At 34.3% G+C, this 26565-nt stretch overlaps 1 protein-coding gene and 1 pseudogene across 1 annotated transcript; one reads left to right on the forward strand and one right to left on the reverse strand.

The window, feature by feature from the left end:
• Positions 1-744: 744 nt before the first annotated feature.
• Eri1 (exoribonuclease 1) lies at positions 745-25729 on the reverse strand. Its single transcript, XM_026402910.2, has 7 exons — positions 25513-25729; positions 21723-21901; positions 18462-18672; positions 17271-17354; positions 15681-15790; positions 13583-13697; positions 745-2608 (listed from the first exon to the last, which is right to left on the reverse strand). The coding sequence occupies exons 1-7, from the start codon at positions 25618-25620 to the stop codon at positions 2366-2368; spliced, it is 1050 nt and encodes a 349-aa protein (XP_026258695.1). The 5' UTR covers positions 25621-25729; the 3' UTR covers positions 745-2365.
• On the forward strand, positions 5183-5755 carry LOC113192725 (BRCA2 and CDKN1A-interacting protein pseudogene; annotated as a pseudogene).
• Positions 25730-26565: the final 836 nt, after the last annotated feature.

Here is a 26565-nt window from a genome sequence, read left to right on the forward strand (position 1 = left end):
ACTATTATGTACAACTATAATGCACTAATACGTTTTTTTTAAAAAAGAAATTAAGACAGGAAAATATTTGGTTGAGCCAAAAGGGTACTGAGAATTTATAATAGTGAAGTTCTTCAAAAGAAATGAGTTTTTCAGTACTTCGGTACTTGGCAAGAATAAACAAACAACTTGATTTAAAAAAAGTAAAAGGGCAATTAATATTTCCTTGCCATTCTAAGATTTTCTAACTGTAGTTTCATCTATTCCTAAGCAATTATGGAAGTAGGTGGGAAGCAATTAGTTTTAGTAGGGCATGTATTTGATCCTCTAGTAAGGTGGCTATGTAGAAGAATCACCTAAGGAATATGTCTAGTAGGCCTCCTGGCATCCAGAATCAACTCAACAATGACTTGCTATATTCTACTCCTTTGTCCTGGCACAGTAAGAATTTGGAGGAAATTACTTAAAACTGTTAGGATACTTTATATATCCCTCTCACTCCGAGTGTTTACTGTAAACTTAAAATTCCTGGATTCACTGTTTTTACTGTAAATTTAAAACTCCTGGATTCACTGTTTTACTATAATCTATAAGTTTTATCTAACGACATTCATTCTCTGTGCCTTATGTTACCTACATAATATTGTTCATTATTACATCATTATTGCTCAAAGGCAGAACTTCATTGGGTCAAATAAGAAAACCACAACCCTGTGTGGAAAATTCTCATGCCAAGAAAGTATCTACTTTCATACTTTTCTTCTATACATCAGTGTCAGGAAATCTTTGCTAATTCATTTGATGACAATACACAAATCACTAAAGTAGAATCACAAGTATTACAAAGTAAAAGCAAGCAATGTCCATGAGAAAGCCACAGGAAATTTAATTCTTAAAAATACATATTTTAGTCTCCAATAAGTCTTATTTTATCAACTTTACTAATCCAAAAGCCATCTTTGTTTTTAGAATTAAGAACTACTCAATAACTAGTGGTCATATATTAAGTGAAGTCTGACAATCAAGAATATATTGACTAACTAAACAACACTAGTGGCCAATGGAGGTTCTAAAAATAAAAGCATATGATAGGAAACATTATTTATAAAACTAAATACAAATGTAATATTAAATGGCTACTTCTAAGTGTGGCATCTTAGATTTAAGAATTAGGGCAAGTATGTCATAAGAGGGAAGGAAACTAATCAATCAAATCCAAAAGAACTCACTATTTTATAAAGTTTGAGCAACAGCCCTATGAAATAGTATTCATTTTTTACTTTTCATTAATCTCTAGTAACTTAATTTTTAATCCAATAATCCATCAAGTTTTACAATTAAGTCAAAAAAAAAAAAAGAAAAAGCAGATATGTACACCAAATATTTTTACGAAACTCGCCATATATCCAGTCTGGGATCCACATCTGTAGATTCAACCAACAATAGACTGAAGATATTTTGGGGGAAATTTTCCAAAAAGCAAAACTTGAATTTTCCACATGTCCAGCACTACGCTGAATCTTCACAAAAAAAAGTGATGTGTGAGCACACCCTGCTGCAGCCTGCCACTCCACAGATGCTTAGTTTCTCTCCAGCACATGTTGTTTGGTCATTGCTGGTCCCGCATCTTGTTCCTGTACTATGTAGGTTAGTCTACACTGTTTGTATCAGAATAAACTTTTTTCCTTGTCATTATTCCCTAAACAATACAGTACAGCAACTATTTATATAGTAGTTATATTTATTAGGTATGATAAATGAGAGATGACTTAAAATATATGGGAAGACTATGTAGGTTATATGTAAATACTATGCCGTTTTATGTAAGTGACTTGAGGTATCCACACCAGGTCCTGGAACTAAACCCAAGAGTACTGAGAGAGGACTGTAGTTGAACTTCCTATATAAACTTCAAAAGTCAAGAGGACTATATTTATAAAACCCAAAGGTTAACATAGGCCTACCTTTCAATTTTTTTTTGGCATTTTAAGAATGATTTAATGAAATGATGTTAATTCAGAAATACATTCTATATCTCAACACCAATAAAATATGACATTTAAGGGAAGAATCAATAAAATTTTGCATTTTAAAATCAAAAAGAGTACATCTTGGACACCTTAAAATCTTGGACAATTTAAAAAATTTAGTTATAAGCAGGACATTACTGTGTAACAAATAGTGCTCATATCAAAAGTGCTGGTGAGAAAGAATTCAATATGCCCTCCCACAAAATCTGTTCACATACATAATATATATACATATAATCGTAACAAAGATTTTTCATGTTTAAGGTGCTTGAAGTTTGCACTGCAGTCAATGAGCATCCATCTGCTACCTCTTTTGTAGCAACTCCAGTTAGAATATTCCCCAGACAAAAATGCTATTACTTTCTAAAATGTGGCATTTGTGGAGCTGGAGTGCCCTCTATTGGTAAGGAAGAGGACACACTCATTAGTTGTCCTGAATGCATTTTCTCATTGATTCGGAGTTCACATCCATCTTGAAGCATTCGCACTGCTATTCGTGCGATGTTCTTAGAGTCATCAAGACCACTATGAGGTCGTCCATCATAATCCATTCCTAATTTTTCAAGCATTATTGCCAGTTTGGTCTGGCTTCTAGGAACCTGAAATATAAACAATAATTCTTTAGTGTTATAAACTGTAATATAAAGCCACAGAAAAATAAGAAACTGAAAATAGTAGTAATAAAATTATGTTGGGCAAAGGACAATATTCTTGATCAATGAGCAAATAAATAACTCAAATTTTCAGAGCTTTAACAAATGATCTTAGAATTTTAACTGAAAATATGGCTAGAAGCCTCAGACATTGAAAACCTTTGCAGTACTATATTTAAACAAATCATTTATTAAAGGAAATGTACTGTTCTGAACACCTAAGTTGAAGATTCACATTTTTAACCTAATATTTTTGTGTGATATTTTTCTACAAATACTTTAGATAGTAATAAAAATATTTACCATTTTTAAATACTAAAAATAAGGAAGCTCAAGAATGAAAGATGATGTCATGGTATTTTTCAACCTATTTTTAAAAACTGCTCCATTGTGATAAACCCCCAAATCTCACATTTCCCAAATTCTAAAAAGCTCCTTCACTTCTGAGAACAACTTTTATATTTTCTGCGTATTCCCATCAAGAAGATTTGTTTAAGTTTAAAGTTCTATGATTTGTATAGCTATGTCACCTGAGTATCACGGAGCTTCAGATTCATCTATAAAATAGGACTAACAGCTGTATTGTTTATTCAAAGGGTTACTGGTAGAATCACAAAGCAAAAATGATATACAAAAGAACAATGATAATGTAAGGTATACAACTACAATGCACTCTATGCCTCCTCTAAATATCACTTAGAAAATATGGTTCTAAAAATAACCTTTGCAATACAATGAATAACTTAGGTGGAAAGATTCCTGGAAATACAAAATACCAAAGAGAATCATAAAGAATAGAAAATTTGACTAATCTATTCTTAGGAGACTGAATCAGTTAATTGAGAACTTCCTAATAAAAGAAAAGCTCTGGACCATATAAGTTCATTGATAAATTCTACCATTTAAAGAATCAACACCAATCTTTCTCAAACTACTCCCCAAAAAATGAAGAGGAGTGAACAGTTTCTAACATACTCTGTAAGGTCCACACCACTTTGATACCAAAACCAGATGGCAGTAGAAGAAAATTATCGATATCCCTTCTGAATATCACAATACAAAGTCCTCAACAAGCCAGGCACAGTGGCACACACCGGTAATCGCAGTGGCTCGAAGGCTGAGGCAGGAGGATCGCTAGTTCAAAGCCTGCCTCAGCAAAAGCGAGGCACTAAGCAACTCAGTGAAACCCTGTTTCTAAATAAAATACAAAATACAACTGGGGATGTGGCTCAGTGGTCAAGGGCACATGAGTTCAATCCCTGGTACCCAAGAAAAAAAGAAAATCCTCAACAAAATAAAAGCAAACAAAATTCAGCAACATAATAAAAGGATTACCATGGGCTGGGGATATAGCTCAGTTGGTAGAGTGTTTGCCTCTCATGTATAAGGCCCTGGGTTCAAGCCCTAACACCACGAAAAAAAAAAAAAAAAAAGGATCATCACAATGACTAAGTAGGATTTGTTCCTGGGATTCAAAAAGGTTCAGCATGCAAAAATCAATGTTTTACCACATTAACAGAATAAAGGTGAAAAAAAAAATCACATGACCATAAGAAGTGATGAAGGAAAAAGCATTTAACAAAATTAACCTTTCATGATTAAAACACTCAACAAATTAACAGAAGAAAAATACCTGAAAATAAAGACTATGCGAAAAACCCATAGCTAACATCATACTCAGTAGTCAAAGACTGAAACCTTTTCTTATAAGATTAGGAACAAGACAAGATATCTACTACACTCTCTTTTTTCAACAGAGTATTAGAAATTCTACCCAGAACAATTAGGTAAGAAAAAGAATAAAAGGGCCAGGTGCAATGGCACACACCTGAAATCCTAGCAACTCAGGAGGTTGAGGTAGGGGATTACAAATTTAAAGCTCATGTGTGAGATTGGTATCCTGTCACAAAAAATAAAATGGATGAGATGTAACTCAGTGGTAGTATGTATGTATGTATCATCTCTCTCTCTCTCTCTCTCTCTCTCTCTCTCTCTCACACACACACACACACACACACACACGAAAAAAACAATAAAAGCTATCCAAAAGGGGAGAAATAAAATTACCTATTTGTGGGTAACAGGATATGTGTAGAAAATCATAAAGATTCCACACACACACACACACACACACACACAAGAAAAAAAAACCCTAATGGAACTATAATATAAAAAAACAGCGGCTGGATGCAGTGGCACAAACCTGTAATCCCAGCAGCTCGAGATGGTGAGGCAGGAGGACAGTGAGTTCAAAGCCAGCCTCAGCAATTTAGTGACGCCCTAAGCAACTCAGCGAGACCCATCTCCAAATAAAATACAAAAAAGGACTGGGGATGTGGTTCATTGTTTGAGTGCCCCTGGATTCAATCCCCAGTAACCAAAAACAAAACAAAAAGCCACAAAGAAACAGGATCAAAATCAACACACAAAAATCTGTTGAATTTCTATACACTACAATAAAAACCCAAAATGAAAATTTTAAAAAATAATCCCATCTAAAATAACATCAAGGACGGCAGCATGGCATCGGGGCCAAACGAGGCCTTAGTCGAGGATGAAGACGAAGACGATGAGGATAATGTCAAAGAAGAGGATGAAGACGACAAGGTCCTTGACGAGGAAGTGAATATTGAATTTGAAGCTTATTCCATCTCAGATAATAATTATGATGGAATCAAGAAATTACTGCAGCAGCTTTTCCTAAAGGCTCCTGAGAACACTGCAGAACTAACAGATCTCTTAATTCAACAGAACCATATTGGAAGTGTGATTAAGCAAACAAATGTTTCAGAAGACAGCGATGATGATGATGATGCAGATGAAAATGAAATTTTTGGTTTTATAAGCCTTTTAAATTTAACTGAAAGAAAGGATACCCAGTGTGCTGAACAAATTAGAGAGTTGGTTCTAAGCTTCTGTGAGAAGAACTGTGAAAAGAGTGTGGTTGAACAGATGGACAAGCTTTTAAATGACACCACCAAGCCTGTGGGCTTTCTCCTAAGTGAAAGACTCATTAATGTCCCTCCTCAGATTGCTCTGCCCATGCACCAACAGCTTCAGTAAGAGACTTCTGAAAATGCCTTCAAACAGTAGCTTGCTTGTTTTTTTTTCCCCAAGTAGACTCAGAAATGTGATTTAAATGGAATATGTAGGTACAGAAAGAGTCCTGGCCTGGATTGAAACAACTGTAGTGTGAGGAGGATGGAAGAAAGAGTCTAAAAGCGGCTTTTTGAAGAGTTTGGATTATTTGTAACAGTAATTTCCATATTTTTTAAGATTTTAAATGGAATAAAGTGGATTAATTTCCTTTAGACTTTTTAGCCCATTTGCATGACATTTTTCTCCTAAAAGATTTCTGTAACATGAATAAAATGCTGAATAATAACAGCAATAACAAAAAATAAAATAACATTAAGGAGGATGAAGTACTTAGGAATAAATCAAGACAAAAGAATTATGCAGTGAAACTACAAAATATTGCTGGAAAAAAAGCACCAATAAATGGAAAGACACCCTATATTCATGGACTGTAAGACTTATTTTTAATATTAAGATATCAACATACCAATATGGTAGTGCATGTCTGTAATCTCAGCAACTCTGGAGGCTGAGTCAGGAGGATCCCAAGTTCAAGATCTTCCTCAGGAACTTACAAGACCATGTCCCCCAATAAATAAATAAATAAATAATCATCCATGGGGATTTCCAGATTCTATGCTATGCCTATCAAAATCCCAATGACAGCTTGGTGTGGTAATGCATGCCTATAATCCCAGTGGCTTGGGAGGCTGAGGTAGGAGGATCACTAGTTCAAAGACAACCTCAGCAACTTTTTTTTTTGCAGAAATAAAAAATTCCATCCCAAGATTCATATGAAGTCTCAAAGAACCCCAAAGAGACTGAAACAAATGAAGTCTACATGGTTTGCCTTTATGAAGACATAAACCTGTGTAATTCATGCCAAATGTTTAACAATTATGTGAAAAGACATCCAGCTAAGCATATTACCTACATGGATCTACTATGATGAAAAACATTTCACTCTCAAAATTTTTTTTTCTCTTCTGTTATTGGTAGTTCAAAACATTAGTTATTTTTTCCCATGGGTCAAAAGATAACTAAGTATATGATTTTAAGTGGAAAAGTAGGTGTCAGAAATCAGGTATTAGCAATTTCTCCATTTTCCTTTGTGTGTGAATTATTAATATAAATGTGGGAACATAAAACATTAATGCAAGTCAAAAATATTTCAATGTTTTAGCAGTTTAACTTTATAAAAATAATAAATAAAACTGTTAATCTTTTCTAGATAATGAATTTGAATTTTCTGAAAACAAAATTTTTTAAAAAAATTCTTATGGATGGTTAAAAGCAAAGGGGACAGGGGCAGAGAACTTGCTATACATGTTTATACATTTCTTTGAGGATAAAACACAAACGGCCAATAAGTACATGAAAAGATGTTCAATATTACTAAAAACTAGGTAAAAGCAAATCAAACCCATAATGAGATACTATTTCATACGTAACAGAAGGACCATTACAAAAAGAAAGCAAAAAAATAACAAGCATTGGCAGGGATGTGGAAAAATTGAAATTTGTGAATTACTGGTATGTGAATTACTAGGAGAAAAAATGGTAAATCCACTGGAGAAAATAGTATGGAGATTCCTCAAAATATAAATTAAACATAGAATTGGCATATGACTACCACCTCTAATTCTCTGCATATCCCAAATTGAAAGGAGTAACTTGAACAGATATTTGACTATCCATCTTCATAGCAGCATTATTCACAATAGCCAAAAAGTATCTAGCAAGGGATGAATGAATTTTTAGAATGTGTGATCTATACATATAATGGAACATTATTCAGATAGTAAGGAAATTATTATATAATGAATATTATTCAGCTTCAGAAAAGAAGAAATTCTGGTACAAGCTACAATGTGAAAAAACTTTGAAGATATCATGCCAAGTAAAATCACAAAAGAATAAATACTGTATGATTTCACTTATAAGAGGTACACAAAGAAGTTAAACTCATGAAGACAGTAAATAGGATGATGGCTACCAGGTCTAGAAATCGAGGAAAGTTCAACAGGAACGGAGTTTCAGTTATAGAAGATGAAAAAGTTCTGGAGATGGATATGATAATGGCTGTACAACTATGTACTTAATGCCAATGTACTGTAAACTTAAAAATGACTAAGATGGTAAATATTATGTTACACATATTTTATCACACATAAACAAAAAATCTCAGAGATAAAAAGTCCTGGATAGTGCAAGAAAAACAGTTAACTTAATCAAAAGCAAATTCATTTCAGGATGTTGGTTTAAAAAAAAAAAAAAAGTGAAAACATGGATAGAGAACACATAATCCTCCTGCTTCCTCTGGCTTAGATGGAAAGTTCTCAACAAGGTGTTGCTGAATGGTGAATGGCAGGAAAACAAGCAGGAGATTTTGTAGAGTGCTTTAAAGATGAGCTGCAAGACTCAGCCTACTGACTTTTTATCACAACCAGCTAAACAAGTCCTGATAATACCATGGAGAAAATGATCCACTTCAAGTAACAAATCGATGAAGTAAAAAGAAACCCAGTCTTTAGAAATAAAATGTCACAAAAGGAAACTTAAAATATTCACAATTTTGCTTGGGCTTCATGGTGAGGAAAGTGATTACAAAGTATCAAGTCTTACTGAAAGCATTCTGGGAAAACTCTAGGAGAAAATTGTTTTTCCTCCCTTCAACTAGGAAACTAGGTGAGAGAATCCTTTCTCTAACTCTTCTGCTCAGCCAATGAGAAAGAGCTCTGTAGGTACAATCTGATCTTACACTAGAGACCTAATGCTTGCTTTGCCCCCTCTTTCTGTAAGAGTTCACAGGAATGCAGTGAACACTTCATTGCATTTTTGGGATTTCTACAAGTGTAAACAAGCCTTTTCTGTTTCTAGGGAGCATGCACAAAAATGACAAGCACTATTAAATTTCTATGGAAAATAGAAATCATGTGAGCTTAAATTCTTCCCAGAAATGAATATTTGTAGAGGAAGAAGCAAACACACACACACACACACACACATACACAAAAAAACACAAACACACACACAACAATAACAGGATTAACAGGAAAGAGATATATTTTATTCTTCACTTTGACTTCAAAATATCATTTTTATGAACATATAGGCCTATGAAAGAAATATCACATTCATATAATTTTATAAATGCTAAGCCCATATCATATAAATGATATGCCATGCAGAGAAAGTAGTTGAGTTTTCCCCAAAATCTTGTACAAATTTGTTTTAGACTTTATTTTAACTCACACTGTTTCAGTCTACTTTTAGAAAAATCAAATCTCACTTTAATTTAAGCCAGTGTTATGGTTTGGATCTAGAATGTCCCCCCAAAAGCATATGTATAAAAAGCATGGTCCCCAACCAACAAGGTTCAGAGGAGGGATTTTTAGGCAATGGTAGTATTGTGAAGGTTGTAACCGCATCAGTAGATTAATCCATTTAATCAATTAATAATTTGAATAAACTACTGACTGATAACTGTGGGGAGGAAATGTGGCTGGAGGAAGCAAGCCACCAAGGACATGGTCTTGGGGATAATTTCTTGTCCCTGTCCCCTTCCTGTCTTTCCATCTTTCTCGCTCTCTTGCTATTTCCTGGCCACTATGAGCCGAGAAGCATTCCCCTGCCATGTTTCTTCCTTGGAGCCAGCAGACCATGGACTGACTCTCTGAAACTGTGAACCAATGTTAGTCATTCGTCCTCTAATTGTTCTTGTCAGATATTTTGTCCAACAAAAAGCTAACTAACAGAGTTGGTTATTTCACAAAAATATACAATGTTAGCCTTAAGATTTTTGTTTGTTTGGTACCAGAGATGAACTCAGAGGTGCTTAAACAGTGAGCCACACCACCAGCCCTTTTTACATTTTATTTTGAGACAGGGTCTCCCTAAGTTGCTTAGGGCCTCACTAAGTTGCTGAGGCTGACTATTTTTTAAGTTTGAATCTATAATGCTCTTGCTTCAGTGATGAGCCACTGGGATTAAAGGCATGTGCTACCATACTCAGCACCTTCCAAGTTTTTTAAATTTATGAAAAGTAAAAAAAAAATTACTCTCTAATTATCCATTTCTACCCTCTACCCTCAAGAGATGTAGGGTAAAAACTCATTTTTAGTTTAAAAAATGGGAAAAAACAAAAACAACTCTGGTATAAACTACATACCATCAACCATATGTGGTTACCACCATACACAGTAGAAATTTCTGATAAAACTGAATAAAGCAAACAAAACAAAAAAGGAGGAAATTTTTAAAAAAGAAAATGTAACTTTCTTCTACTTATGTTTGTAACTGGCATTACGATTGGTATCTATTATGAAAGAGGGGAAACCACACCCAATGAAATGGCCAAAATCTACTCAAGAGCACTGGCAATTGTATTACCTTATAGTACCTGCATTATAGTTATAATTACAATAATGTTTTACAAGCTATAGACATTTTTATTCAGACCTAAAAATCATCTTAAGATTTAGTTAACTATTAACAAGTCTTAAAATAAATTATTCATCTAAGTTCCAAGTTTGAGAAAGAATGGTCTAATATAAGGATGCATTATCATCTGGGAACTATAGCAAAAAAGATCCTACAGGTGATCAAGCCCCTACAAAGTTACATAATCTAAGAGGACAGAGGCACCTTTGAAACTACACTGCAGAATATAATAGCAAAATTTATACTACTGAAAAAAGAATAACTGTTCCTTTAAAAACAAGAAAGAAAAGTACAATAATTGCTAGGGGGAAAAAGGGAGAGGAAAGAAAACTTACATGACTACTGGACAACAGTAGAAATTACTCTTAATTATTTAGTGCAATAATGGTATATCAAAAGAGCCTATTTTATGAAATAGTTACAGGTCAAATGAGATGATGTCTGCTTTGACTCAAAATAATAAGGAAAAGAAAAGTGCAGATATAGCTGAAACAAGATTGCCCATGAATTTGTAACTGTTGAAACTGGGTCATGAGGATTCATTACACCTTTCTATTCTATGTGTTTGTAATTTTCCATAATAAATTTTTGAAATCATAAATTGAGTGAAAAGAAAAATCAAAAAAGGGGGAAAAATTATCAAATATAATCAAAGAACTAGAAATAAAGATCTATAAACTAATAACGAAAGGTCTATCCAATTTCAAAAAACTGGGCAAAAGACTTAAACAGGGACTTGACAAAAAAATCAATCTATATGGCTAATAAGCATACCAAAAAAAAAAAAAAAAGGAGCTCAACCTTATGAGTAAACAGGAAAATACAAGTCAGAAGGTTAATGACATGGTTACACACATCCATCAGATTTACAAACATTTAGAATTTCTGGCAATTATCAGATGCTGGCAAAGACCTAGACCAAATGTAAAGTCATACACTGCTGATGAGAGTGCAAACTGGTACACTTTTGGAAAACTATTTTGGAATCATCTAGTAATGTCAACAATACACTGACCTAGCAATTCCACTCTTAGGTTTAAACCCTACAGAAACAGATTGCACAAAGCCATCAGAAGATATGTATAAAAATGTTTATAGCAGCAGTATTTGAAAAAGTATGAAATTAAAAATAACTCAAATGGTCAGCCAAAGTAGAACTAATAAACAGGTATATTCACACAATGGAATTCTATAGAGCAATAAAGTAAATGAGATGCAGCCATATATACAATGAATGGTTCTCAATCACAATGTTAAGCAAAAAAGCAAAATAAATACTTCAGCCATTATAATACTAATTATATCATGTTCAAAAATAAGCAAAGTCAAGTTACAGAAGGATATATATTAATATTAAAGCTATTAAGAAAAACAAAAAAATGATTACCATGAAATATGGTTAGCTGGGGGGGGGGGAAGGAAGGAAAGAGTAAAACGGATGGAAGTTACAAGGGCATTCACTTTCAAACAATGTGTCCAACTCTACTCTTCTGTTTACATATTTCTGGTTTTATTAAATTTATTTATTCTAATTTGTTATATATGACAGCAGAATGCATTTCAATTCACAGTACACATATAGAGCACAATTTTTCATGTCCCTGGCTATACACCAAGTAGTGTCATACAGTTCCTGTCTTCATACATGTACTTGGGTTAATGATGTCCATCTCATTCCACCGTCTTTCCTACTCATCTGCCCCCTCTCTTCCCCTCCCTCCCCTTTGCCTTATCTAGAGTTTATCTATTCCTTCCATGCTCCCCCATCCCATCCTCATTATGGATCAGCATCCTTATATCAAAGAAAACATTCAGCATTTGGTTTTTTGGGATTGGTTTACTTCACTTAGCATAATATTCTACAACTCCATCCATTTACCTGCAAATGCCATGATTTTATTCTCTTTTACTGCTGAGTAATGTTTTAGTGTGTATATACATACACCACATTTTCTTTATTCATTCATCTACTAAATGGCATCTAAGTTGGTTCCACAATTTAGCTATTGTGAATTATGCTGCTATACACTTTGATGTGAATATGTTTAATATAGTATGCTAATTTTAAGTCCTCTGGGTATAGAGACCAAGGAAAGAGACAGATGGATCAAATGGTGGTTCCATTCCCAGTTTTCCAAGGAATCTCCATACTGCCTTCCATATTAGTTGCACCAATTTGCAATCTCACCAGCAATGTATGAATGTGTCTTTATCCCTATATTCTTAGTTTTTTTAAAAAACAAAACGTTAAAGAGACAACAAAGGTTTTTAAGGAAAAGCACCTTTTCTCGTGAAACTACTTTAGAATGTTTAACCAAAATGAAACTGAAGGGAGAAAGATCACAGAGGGTATTAACACATAATAGAGAAGCAAAGGAAATCCCCTAGGATGATTGTAGAAGACTAAAGAACAAATTATTCAGCTTTGAAGAAGATTAAAGGCTTCAGGTAAGTAGTCCTTGAACAACCAATACACAACCTAAGTATTTTCAGTATTGAGAAGTGACTCAGTTTGAATGGAGAGTAATGAAATAAGTAAAGAGTAAAGAATTACTAAATCTAGAGAAAAGTTGTGAATACTCTCTAGTCAGAGACCATAAATAATAAATAATGATTTGACTATAAAAGTAATACAACTAAATTCAAAAGATGCAGAACAGGAAGGACATGCAGAAGCAGGAGAGGGTTTATGGAACTAAACCTTCATCTTTCAATGCAGGAATTCAATAGATATATCAAGTGAAAATGCAAGAAACAGTAAATGCATGCAATTTAGAAATATAAAGATGAATACCTGACAAAACAGTTTTTTTAATAGTTGAAAATGTATGCCTCAGGAGAATAAGAACCAGTTCTGCTGAGAGCCGTGGCAGATGACCGAATTTGTTATAAGGATTGTAGTACTACTTTTAAAATTTACACTACACATGTTCTAACTTTGATGTAAAGTAAAATTAAAGTCCGTTGTGGACCGTTTGTTCCACAAACAGTTCACATATGAATACCCTTACATTCTTTCAAACTTTTGCCATTTCAATATATAGTCTGCATATTTAAATAAACAGATTGAGAAAAATGGTCTATCTTTCTAAATTGAACATAACTAAATGGGAATCTAGGAAGTAACAATTAACTATATAAAACTCCTCTGTAAAAAAACACTTAGAAAATCACATATTAGTGTACATGCAAAACATCAAACTTTTCATTAAGAATAGGATAATTAGGGCAAAGGGAAGAGGGGAGATAAAGAGGAAGCACCAGGGACTGAAATGGAGCAATTTATATTCTGCGTTCATATGATTATGTCCAAATGAATCCCACTGTTATGTATTACTATAGTGCACTAATAAAAACATTTTTAAAAGAATAATACAATCAGTGATATAAAAATCTTACCTTGTAAAAGTTTCCATACGACTTTCGAATATTGATCCACTTTTTAGCAAAATGAGGATATTTGAGCCGGCTCAGTTGGCACTGCATGTTCAAAAACTTACTCATATCCCACGAACTTATAAATCAGAAACATAGGGAAAAAGAGGATAAAGTAAGGGCTATACTATTCTCACAAATGAGTATTTTAAGTCATTTTATTTGTTTTTTTAATCTACACATATCAACTTTCCCATATTCACACAAAACATCAAGCTTACAAAATTAAGAATTAATTTTTACAACACCTTACTTCAAAAATTAACTTTAAAGGTGGGATGAAAGTTGGCATATGTTTTTTTTCACAAACTAAATTTGGTTAGGCTCATCTTGATTGTTTTTATGGTGCTGATGACTGGACAGTCTTCTGTCTTGTTAAGTTTTTTTTTTTCCTTCTCTCTTTTATTTTGTAATTGTTAAGATAACTGTATAATGCCAGGTATACCATATTAGTAAGTTCTTAGATAAGTTTTAAAATACAACAAAAAACAAAAACAAATACATAGAATGATTATATATAATGGGGTTAGAATGTCTGTTTTGCAACCTATATCTTTCTGTAACACCAATCAACATGTTTTAGTTAAGGTAGTCGATACTGAGTATGCAATATATAAATTGTGTTGGTTCATACATGGTTTTTCTTAGACAAGGGGAATCAGAATAGCAATAGAAATTATAACATTCAGCAGGAAATAAAAAAAGGCTTCAACTCAGCAGCTACCCTGGCACAACAGGAAAGCTTTCAAATGTATTTTAGGAAAATTAAACTCAAGTGCCTTTTTCTAGGATCCTACTGTTTCTGCGTACTTTTAATATCCTGAAGCAACCTCCAATGAGCCTGAGAAGTTGCTTGCCTGGCTGTCCAAATATTTCTGAAAGTATCAATTACTGCTTTTGTTTTGCACAGGTTTTCCAATGATTTGTCCCAGAATTTGAGGTGTTTACAGAACTGCATATACTGTGGTATGATAGAAGCACCTGTCAACATTAGCAGTAATATTGCTTATTCATGTTTAAAATCAGTGACAGATTTCCACAAAGGTCCATCAACATCTTCCCAAACTTCTAAACTCAACTATGATGTGATCAAATTCAATGCTCTTATATGAGAGATTCCCAAATCCTTCAGGTTGGCAAATCTCAGCATTAGAGTACAAACCATCTATAATTTAAAACAGAAATTATTTGGGATTTTCTTCTTCAACCTTATTGGCATTATGGCAGAGGAGTTGCTCTTGCACAATGCCTGTAATCCTGGTTTTAATCTTTCTGATCTTCCCATTTAGCCTTTCACTTAACAAATGCTTGTTGGGCATATACTTTGGGCTCAGCATTTAAGCATTGTGGAAGACTATTGGTTAATAAAAATCCTTACCCTAAAATGATTTTTAATTTCCTTGCAAAAATAAGTCCTACATGAATAAACATTAGATATAAGAATATATAGTCAGAATGAAATACATCATATAGGGTATAAGACTTTAACAAACAACGTGAAATGTAAAATCTGGGTAAAAAGACTACGTTAAGGCTTTGAATAATGACAAAGAAATAATGAGAAAGAAATTCTCAGCAGACAGGAAAACATGAAGTACACAAAGAAAGGATATACCATGTAAATTCATGGGTAGCCTGACTAAAAATGAATAATGGCAGGTGGATTAGGCTAAATGGATACAGTGGGATGAGAAACCTTGAATGCCAAGCTGAACTTCTGCAAGAAGGCAAATGTGTTTAAAATCAGTTTTAGGAAAGACATTTAGTTTCACATATTAATATTTATCTTTCTAGACCTCTAGTCTTGGATTAAAATGTTATCATTGCTTTCCCTCCTCTTTGATCTCTCGGATTCAAAATTTAAGTAGGAGTAAAAATAAGAAAGGGAAAATACTATCTCCTATGGGATGACTCTAGAGCCTTTAGCAAATATTTATTTATTGAAATATTTTAATAAATATTTTTATTTATTAAAGGCCCTAGAGTGGCATCCTAAGTTAAATAAGGTAATTTTTAATCCTAAAAAATGATTTTTAAAAAGGTAAATTCCCTAAATACTTACCCATCTGTTAATATGCAATATTTATACTTTGTTCCTAATTCCTTCAATTTCATCCAGTCAATTACTTTTTTCAGTACCTGAGGAAAAGTATCAGCTCTGTCAACCTGATCCTGAGGATATACAAGTAAAATATGTAAAAATTAAGACAACCACTTATAGTCCTACAAAACACCCCGACATATACAAGAAGAAAATTATCAATAAGAGGATGGCTTATTTATTTTAAATTCTTTATAGTTTCCTTCAGTTAGATAGATCTACCATCTAAATAATTAAAAATTGTTTATAGCCAAGTAGTAGATATTACTTTCAACTGAGGTATATAATTTTCCCAAAATTAAGACCTAAGACCATCCCCAATGGTTCTCTTTCTAGAGGCCTTAACCTAGTAGCTTACTGATTCTCAGAGTAGAAAAAAGGGCAATCTCTTATCTGCTCAAAGCCATAGCCTATGAAGTGGTCTTCCCAACTCAAGTCTCACTCCTTTACACACCACACTATACACACACTGCTGCCAAACTGGACTTACTAAAATGTAAATCTGACCTACTCTATCACTCTCAATATCTTCCAGACACTCTTCAAGGCTTTGGGATAAAAGGACACACAAGAGCTTTCATGATCTGATTTGCCTCTAGCTACCTAGACCATTTTTTCACTAGCCCATGCACATTTGAGCCATCCTGAACTATATGTATCTGCTGTTTCACAAGTGAAATGCTCAACCCTCCTTCCTGTTTACTTACTATCATGACTCAAAGATCACCAACATGAGGAAGCTTTTCCTAGGATAGCCCTCTACACATACAAAAATCCTTTTTATAGATGCCCACAATACCCTAATAAAACACTGATTTGTCACTCTTCCTAATTATTTTGTCTGACTTATAGATCATAAGAAAGATGAAGACAGAGACTGACTAGACTGATTCCCTAGTTCTATAACATATATTTCAGTAGATAATCAAATATGTGTGGAGTAGATAAATGGATGAACGAAAGGCCTACTTATTAGAATACTACAACAACAACAAAAAAAATCACACTAAAAAACAAATTAAGGTACATATACGGTCAAGTTGTACACACATACATTCTAAACCTTATCTTCAAGTACAGCACAATAATACTTACTTTGTTAATGCTCCATTTTACACAGGAAATCTTTAGATGCACAATTACAACTCCATAAAAGAAAAGTAAAATGTGCTTTTTGTTTCTGAGATGCAGGTCTCACTATCTTGCCCAGACCAAATGAGAACTCCTGAGCCCAACTGATCATCACACCTCAGCATTCTGTGTAGCTAGGGCCAAGCCCTCATGCCAAGTTCTAAGTCTTTTTATTATAATATGAAAGATCTTTACCAAGCAAGGAAAACATTCACAGTCTAGTTAGTCTGTATCTTCAGTATCCTTACAGTCTGGAAGTCAGGAGGATAGGCAGAATAAGCCAGTGGTCACAACACAGTTAAGAAAAAAGACTTGCCAGAAATTGTTCATAACAATGACTTTTTAAAAACATCCATAAAATAAATCCCAAATTAAAAAAACGTCTTTCAAGCTTTAGAAAAAGGAATACAAAATTATAACCTGAGTAATTCCGGTAAGACTGATGCAGAAATCAGAAAGCTGAGTGTTAATCTCTGGTCTTACATACTGCTGAAACGTATCTTCCTAAAGAAAAGGATAACAAGTTAAAAATATGACCCAATATATGACAGACCCTACACAACAAATTCAGTCACCAGAATTATCAGGTAATTGTTTATTTGTGGTAGTGGGGATTGAACCCAGAGCCACTCGACTACTGAGCTACACACCTAGCCTTTTTTTAGACAAGGCCTTGCCAAATTGCCCAAGCTGGCCGTGAACTTATTGCCTCAAACTCCCAAATCACTGGGATTATGGAAGAGCTCTCAACAGAAAAAGCCATTCATTTTCATGCAAAGCCTTTTTATACTTACTGCCAGTGTGTTGGTGGCAACAGAGTTATTACAGAAGTGATTTTCAGATAGATAAGATGTTCTGATATATACTCACTCAGATTATATAAAAGTACTGTTCTGGGGAATTTATTCTATGATTTCTTGAACTATGAATGTACTAATAATAATTATCTAAAGCATACATATTATGTTGCTTAGAAACCAAGGTTATAAGAGCTGTTTCCTCAATAAACTTTCCATCAAAAAGATGGCCAGTTATTTCTATAAATTGTCATTTTTAAAGATTAGTTAAAACCACCTGTGACGCTTTTTTAAAAAAATATGCTGATGTCAGGGGCCCTATGACAGAAAAACTAAACTAGCACCTCTGGGAATAGAACCAAACATCTGTTGGGTTTGTTTGTTTGTTTTTAGTTGTAGACAGAATACCTTTATTTTATTTATTTGTTTTGATGATGTGCTGAGGATAGAACCCCAGAGCCTCAAAACATGCAAGGTAAATGCTCTACTAACTGAGCTACAAACCCAGCCCCAAACATTAGTTTGATTTTGGTTTTTTTTTGTTTGTTTTTTCCTCCCCAAGTGGTTTTGATGTATACTGAGATACAAGCAAACAAAAAACACTATTATAATGTTAGCTACTCGAAAGGGGGAGAAGCTATTTCCACTATTGTTTGATTATAGTTTTTTTTTTCCCGTTAAGCTAATATAAGAGCAAAAAGCTCACTTTAAAATTCTATTCTAGCTAAAATGGTAAATGAGACCCTCCAACTTAGTAGTGAACACCAAAATAGTCGCTGCTAAAAATAAAATGAAGATATAACAATTCACTTACTATTTGCAAGGTATGAGTATTCAATAAAACAACAGGAAACTCAATTATTTCATGTATGAACTCAGGTGGATTACCCTCTTCACAAGTGGCTTCAAAGTCAATAATACAAATGTAGTCATAGTAACTATCAGCACAACTGCTCTCTTTCAACATTAGCTTCTGCTTCTTATAATAGTTTTTCAGTCTCTTCTTTAATACATCCTTTACACCTCTAAGTAAAAGAATAAAAAACTTACTTAGGTGAATTTTACAGTCAAAATTCTGAACTCTTACCTGCTGGCAATAGGTTGAACACTGACAGTCATGGCATACTTTAGCTAAATTGCAAAGTAAGACTCAAAGCTAAATCAGCAAAATGCATAAAACAACATCAACATTTTCCTTCACAAGTAACAGTTCATTTTAATGGTATAGAAGAGCATTTCTCTAATATATATTTGGTATTTTAAATTATAAATTTTGTCAGCCTATACCACTAACTCAGCCATACTGCCTTATCTATTAAGATGACATGATATGAAAACTAAAAACTAATATTGAATCATTCTATTGGCCATATACGTTTGAGAGATAAAAATTTAAGTAAATTGAACATACTCTACTATCTCCTCCTTTCTTTTGGCATTTATAGTTTAGACAACTAAAAACTCCATGTGATATAAAAGCATTATGAGCTTAGAACATAAAGTTGACTATCTGTATAACTAATTTAGCAATACCATCCTAAGAGTAAACTATAACCCACAGAACATTATCATAGAAGTTTCTTAAATTACCTTGGGGAAAATATAATCTGGAAATTTCAATATTTCACAAAGCTTTAAAATACATATTCTACAAATGAGTAGGAGAGAAAGGAAGGGTCCTCCTACATAGATAACAATGGTTGATAAATAGTGATCACATATTCAAACAATATGTATTTCTTCAATAACTTAAAAATGTCACAGCCAGTGCTTATGTTTCCTTCACTGTTACTTGGCTCAATAATGAACCGGCCTACAAATAAATACAAAACTGTAGTAAAAATAAAAGGCTCTAGCTTATAATTAATATTTACTTGCCAAGTAAGGTATTTTGGTCACATTGCCAGTTAGGAACTTTAAGAAAGGTTTTTGTATTTTTGTTTTCTTTTTTGCCTGTATTCCTTTCTTAAGTTCAACAAAGCAGTGACAAAGGAATCCTACCCATGATAACACTGATAATCAACTAGTTGGTTGTTTTAAGACAAAATGTTTTATGGGATTTTCCAAATCACTGAAACCTAACAAGCAAATTCTTCAACCCCTTTCATTTTAAGTCATTGTAAGTGACCTCTGTTACTTCAGAGTACTTTGTCTTAAAATTTCTTTTCCTTTTTGTTTTGTTTATTTGTTTCCAGGGGGAGAAACTATACTAACTAAATGGCTACCTGAAAAACCAAACAGTAGTGCAAACATATAACTAAATACTCAGGATAAAAACCTGTCATCCTTAATATCTCCCTTGCTCCCTCCCATACTCAACCACTTTTACTAATTCCAACTTCAAAAAAAAAACATTCAGAATCTGGTTTTCCTTAATTCTCTTTGCTATAGCTCCCATCAGCTTCTTGCACTATAGCAAATTCGTTCGTTACCTTACTTAAGAACTGAGCACCAATGCCAACTTCCTACCCAACCATCTTTACAGGTCCATTCTTTTTACATGGTAAAATGTAAACTTCAGTATAGTGCTCCTCACACTGCTATGACCTATCATTTCAGTATCATTGTTAAACATCCCTGCTTCCCCACTGCACACCAGTATATCAGATACTGCAGACAAAACATACTATAGGCCCTGGCCTCAAAATGTGGTATGTTTTCATGTTCTATAACTGGTTTATAGTAGTTTTTTTTAAAAAGGCAAATCATGTAACAAAAAAAAAATCTAAAAACAGGAATCAAAAGATTTTTTGTCAAAATTTTCTTCACAAATGGTGTCAAATATTTCTTCACAAAAAAGCCTGAAATATCCTCCTCTAGCCATTTTCTGTTTGTTACAAATGTCACCTTCCTGAATTCCTGAGAAACACTCTCTCCTGTATCCTTGTGCTGCACTTGGCCAGGCCTCCAATATAGTACTGGCCACTCTGTACTGTAATTATTTATTTTTGTGTTTTCCCAAAAGACTGTGAGATTTCCAAAGCAGGGAAACATATCTGTATTTACCTTTATAACTTCAATGCCTAGTGTAGTGCTTAGAATTCAATACAGGCTTGTTGAATAAATGTATAAACATACATCTAGATCTCTAGCTCCCATGCAAGCCAGAAGCAAGCAAATGATCTTCACACCTGGGAAGGATAAAAATTTTGCTCAGAAAGTCTTCTGTAGGCTATAGGGTGGACCTTCATAGTAGAAAGAGTCAGGGAAAAATGAAGTCAAAAATTTCTTCACAAATTATGATACAGACAATTTAGAAGGGAAAAAAATTATGTGTGCTCTTCTGAAAAGTAGTGAAGCTCTATCTTAAAGCAAAGAGGAGGAATTCTACTGAGATAGAAATAAGGATTAAAGGATGCCCAAATTTAATACCTTTTCATCTATCACATACAATTTCTTTCTTGATGCCTAGCAATTCTACTTTTCATTAAAAATCTATACATTTTTCTGGACTCCAAGTCATTCCTATCCTATACCCAAGAAAAAAGTAATTTGCTTTATAAAATATATTAAAAATTTAGGTATGTGTTTATCTCACTAAAAATACAGAAACAGCTGTATAAGCTACATTTTTTCTCTTTCAATACACAGTGAAATATAATACACACAATCATTCTGCATTAGTTTTAGAAGCTAAAACAATAAAAAAAATCCTGAAAAATGAATGATTTCTTTAAATTACCTGGTTTCCGACAATTCTCCTTACAAAAACAATACAAATGTCCAAAGAAAAATAAAAACAAAAAATATTCAACATCATTAATAAGATATAACTATCCATCAAGTAAACAAAGCAACCATACAAAAATTTTAAATGTATTTGTTTTGGTTAGATAGACTCCTAGCTATGCTAGCAGATATTCCTGGATTTCGATTGAATAGTGTTATTTTATCATTTAAAAGGCTGATAGAAATAGAGTTGCACACAAAGATTTATGTACAAGAATATCAATTACAATTCTTACTTGAATTGTCAATTGTTACTAAAGTATGAATGCAGATAATTTTTAATTTTTCAGTATTTTCACAATTTCCTAAGGTGAGCATGTAATTTTTTAAAGTTATTTTTAGTTACCTGGTTTCAAGCTTGAATTCTGAAAGCTTAGCTCTGAGTTCTTCCTTACTCATTCTATTAATACAGCCATTTGTAATAGCAATCTCTTTGTAAACTGGGTCACTGAAATCACTTCCATTGGAGGTAATGAACTTAGATCCTTTTGTTTCTTGGCCATCAAACCTACATCGATGCTTTTTCTGTGGGAAAAAAAGTAGGGAGAGGATACAGCTTATCAATAGTACAAACATCTTATATTTAAAGACTCAAACTCCTGAGGCCTCTTCATGCTACATGTTCAAGGAAAAGCACCCATTGCAGCTTCTGGAGGGAGGACAGGATGAAAAATATATTTCAAAATAATTTATCCTTCTCTGAGTCATGAGGCTCCTCAAAGGAGATGAAGCTAAGCAAAAAGGTGTTGGAGTCAGAGCCACCTGAGTACAGAATCTGAACTGATCATTTACTAGCAGCATAATCTTGGGTGGTTACTTATCAGCTTTTGCTCTTAAGTTTCCTCACCCATAAAGTAAAAGTGTATTTATCTCAAATGGTATTTAGTAATCATAACAGTAAATAGTATATGGGCAGAATTATTATAAGCATGCAATAAGACCATATATAGCAAGTTCCTAATACTATATCCAGCAGTGATTATTAATAAATGGCAACTTTATTTATTATCATCACAGGCAGTAAAAGAGACCTTTTTATAAACTTACAAAATAGCTAATTTTTAAATGAACTTTCACACTATACATGTGTAAGTCAGTGACTTCCTGACAATCTTTTAATTCAATCCAATATAAAAACAAAATATGCTATAAATCTAACTCAAAACTTCCTAGTACAGGGCTGGGGCTGTAGCTCAGTGGCAAAGCGCTTGCCTAGCATGCATGGGGCACTAGGTTCGATCCTCAGCACCACATAAAAATTAACAAATAAAATAAAGGCATTCTGTCTATTTACAACTACAAAACAAAATTAAAAAAAAAAAAACTTCCTAGTACCAAAACAAAGGAACTATATTCAGTTTTAAAACTCAAAAAAAAATTTTTTTTAACTTTTTTCAAGTCACACATATCCAATAATTCAGAACTATAGTTACTGTATTATAAACCTATTCTCGTTTTAAATCTGTTACATGACTTAATTCTATTCTCTCTACGGATAAACCCAAACTACAATCATGTTATGCTCCAAAGATTCATTTATAATCCAATTATTTCCCCTATGTAAGGTTTCAATATTAGCTGTTTCAGAATTTCCAAAAATACTTTGATACTATTAACATATTAATGCTTATTAACTTAGTCAAAATTTACTACACTATTCCCATGTGAACTCTGAATTACAGACTAAGGAGGGATAACAGCAAAAGGCCGCCATCCCTGGCTTAGAATTACTCCAATGGTTCAGGGGCTATTTCTCACTCTAAACTCTTACTTTAATGCAATACATATTTATTGGAAGTGTAATGCTAGGTACTGTGCCAGAGTACTCATTCTCATCTCCTTTGAGGAAGGGGTTAGCAATTTCACTGTACAAATTCCATAAATAGGATTAAGCATGAGATTCCTAGTTAACAATCATTTAAAAATAAAAACAAATTTTATTACATTGCTTTTTTGACTAACAAAACTCACATAGTTCAAGTAAATTTTCTCTTTGGATAAATCCATTCTCAGATTCACTTAGAATTCTTATGTAAAACTACAGCAACAAAATTTACTACAAATTAACACACCTCTTCTACATATGCTACAAATCATGACTTTTATGAAGATTTGTTTCTGCTCCTACAACCAACTGCAGACCTCTTGTTTCAGTGAAGTTCTGAGCACAGTCAAGGTCTTCCTCTCAGTGATTAGTGTTTCTTCAGTTCTAGGACACAAGTTAATCCACCAAGAAACAGAAAGAAAAATTTGAAACCCCATATATACTATTAATCTGCAAAAACACATTCATTTACTAAATTGAGATTGGAACTGCCTTCTGCTCCAGTCTCTTTGTCCATCTGTCAAATGTCACTTACAGTACTAGCCATATACAAAAGAGGGAGATGGATTCTGCAATAAGAAGAGAAAGATTCACCTCACAGAATGGTTAACATTAAATATTCCAAAATTGCTATCCTTTTTTATTTGTACTGAGAAGGGGATGATAGTTTGAACTCTAAAAGTTTGGTTTTTTAAATGAACACAATCTATTGTTTCAAGAAATAAAGTATGGTTTAAAAATAAGCTTCAAAGTAACTGCTTATCAAAAAGTATCTTTTTCTGTTAAGAAAATCTGAAAACAGTGTTTTAGTGTTTCCATAATTTTGTTGCAAAAAACTACATTAACCTATTTGCATCCATACATTAAAAAAACACAACTTATCTTGATTAAAATTCTTCCAAAATAAGAGTTCTGATAAAATTTGAACCTACCTGGTAAAACATAAAAATGCAACAGCTTTTATTAATCTACAAAAGCATCAAAAACTAGTAATAATGGAAATTTACTAGCTGAATATCAACAAAAAACAACTTTGCTTTTGATTGGGAAAAAAAAAAGTCTGCTCATTTATTTAGAGCATCCAACAATAAATTTTTAACAAATATGAATATGATGGTCACTAAAACAATCTGGAACAGACAGAGGCCTCAAATAGCTAAACCTAAGAAGTTTCAAAACTTTCAAATTAATGAAGTATAATCAAACACACTTATTAAAGATAAACTTTTGAAAATTTTTTTTAAAACTGACTTAGATGATGTTACTTACAAAATCTATCTCAGAATAAAGGAGGTGGTGGGGTGGAAAAGTTCTCCACAGGGCACAAGGAAGTCCTCTTTGAGAATGAGATAGCTTTGCAAAGATCCAGAGGAAGAGTATGCTGGGCAAGAGAACCTATAAAGACCCTTAAGGAGAATCACCTTCCATTGTAAAAAAAAAAAAAAAAAAGACAATGAAGCTAGGGGCTCAACGCAGGAAAAAGGATGACTGTGTGAGATAAAACTAGCAACAGAAAGGGATACGATCCTGCGGGCACCCAACAGAAGGTAATCAAGGAATGGAATAGTCACCCAAATTCAGATTATTAAAAGATCATTATGCTGTACGCAGAAAGTAACTCATACATGGAAGGAGCAAAAGACCTAGGAATCCTCTTGCAAATACTCACTTTGTAAGGGACTCAACAATGATTTGTTATTACGAGGTAAAGACCAACTTTCAGCATTATTTACAATGTACGGCGCTAATCAAAAATAATTATCTCCAATAAATAAGACGAATAAGTTTTAAGCTTGCTTTACATGTTTGCCAATGTGACTAAGATCCAAGAGTGAGATGTCAAATCATTAGGAAAATCAATCATATACTATAGGTCTATGAGATGATAGAAGAAAATGGGCAGAAATGGGAGGCGAAGACTAGGCAGGCAGACAGCACAGTCATGTTCTGTGAAGGCTGTGAGGAAGGAGGCAGGCTTCAAGCGACATTTCCAGAGCAAACGGTACTATTTAAAAAACAAAACAAAACAAAACAAAACAACTTTCCAATTACTGATGATGGAATGGCAGCAGCAACAGTGAACGCAGAATGTTTCGCGCAGAATTCCCACCCAGAACTTACAAAACCACAGTCCACACAACTTCTCTTCTGGACCACTTACACCCATCCTGATTGGGCCCTGAGGGGTCAATGACAGGCGCCCCGAGCTGGGGACCCGGCATCCCTGGGGCTGCGGTTTAAGCTGCACACCAGGAGAAAAGGGGTGTCCAGGGTCGGCGGGGGCCGAGGGGGACGCGGGCCCAGCGCTCACCTCGCGAGGCGCGTGCTGCGGATCCTCCCCACCCTCCGGCTGCGGCGCCTCCAGCTGCGAGAGCGCCACGGCCTCGCCGCTAGGCTGCCCACTCTGCTCTTTCTCCATGCGGGCTCTCCCGCCAGAAGCCAGCTGCTGGAGGCACACACTCGCTCACTCTCCACCAAGCCCCAAAGCTGGGCTTTTCTCCGTTGAAAAACCACCCAGCTCGCGTTCCCGCGGCCGCCACACAAACTCCAGCGGACACCTCCCACTTCCGGGAGCGTGTGGCGTCCGCACGCCGCGCAGGCGCAGTGAGCTGGCGCGCGCGGGACGAACGCGCAGCTGCCAAGGGTGGGAGCGGGAAGAAGCCGGAGGCGCGAGCTGGGAAGCGAGTGGGCGTGGACAAACCACGCGCTGCCGGGGGGAGGGTAGAGATGAAAACCCTGTAGCTAGACGCAAATCATCTGAAAAAAAAAAAAAAAAAAAACATCCGTCAGCATTTCTTGAGGGAGGAGGCAGGGACATCACAAAGAAAAGGCTTTTCTTCCATTACATACACAATTTATGAAATAATTTACAAGACTTCTTACCTTGCAGCAAGAAGAGAAAATGGGTCTGCAGTTGGTGTCCTACTCTAAAAATTAGAAAACCGAACATGTAGGAAACAACTCTTTTTCTGACGTTAGACAACAGACTGTTCTGGATTGTTTGCCTGAGAGAAGAGAAACAAAACAAGATGAGCACAGCGCATGCCTCCTGGACTTTTTGCCTACTGGCAACTGTCAGTCTGGTTCAGGGAAAGGAACTCATAACTAAGGTCTCACTGAGTTGGGAAGACAGGAGTAGAGAAATTGGGAGAGGACACGTTGGTTGCACTTTAGGGGGGCAAAATTCTGGATAGGAATGAATAACACGTAAAGAGCTTCAAAACTCTGCATAAGAGTATCTGAAATTTTAACTGAATAAAAATGAGTGAATATATCATGTGAAGCTCCACAAGGCCAGGAAAGAACAATTATTGTAGAGCAGTAAGTCAATTAATAGCTCACACAGGACTGGAAGTCCTTTGAG

This window comes from Urocitellus parryii, chromosome 14 (genome assembly GCF_045843805.1).
Source record: "Urocitellus parryii isolate mUroPar1 chromosome 14, mUroPar1.hap1, whole genome shotgun sequence".
Taxonomy (NCBI): domain Eukaryota; kingdom Metazoa; phylum Chordata; class Mammalia; order Rodentia; family Sciuridae; genus Urocitellus; species Urocitellus parryii.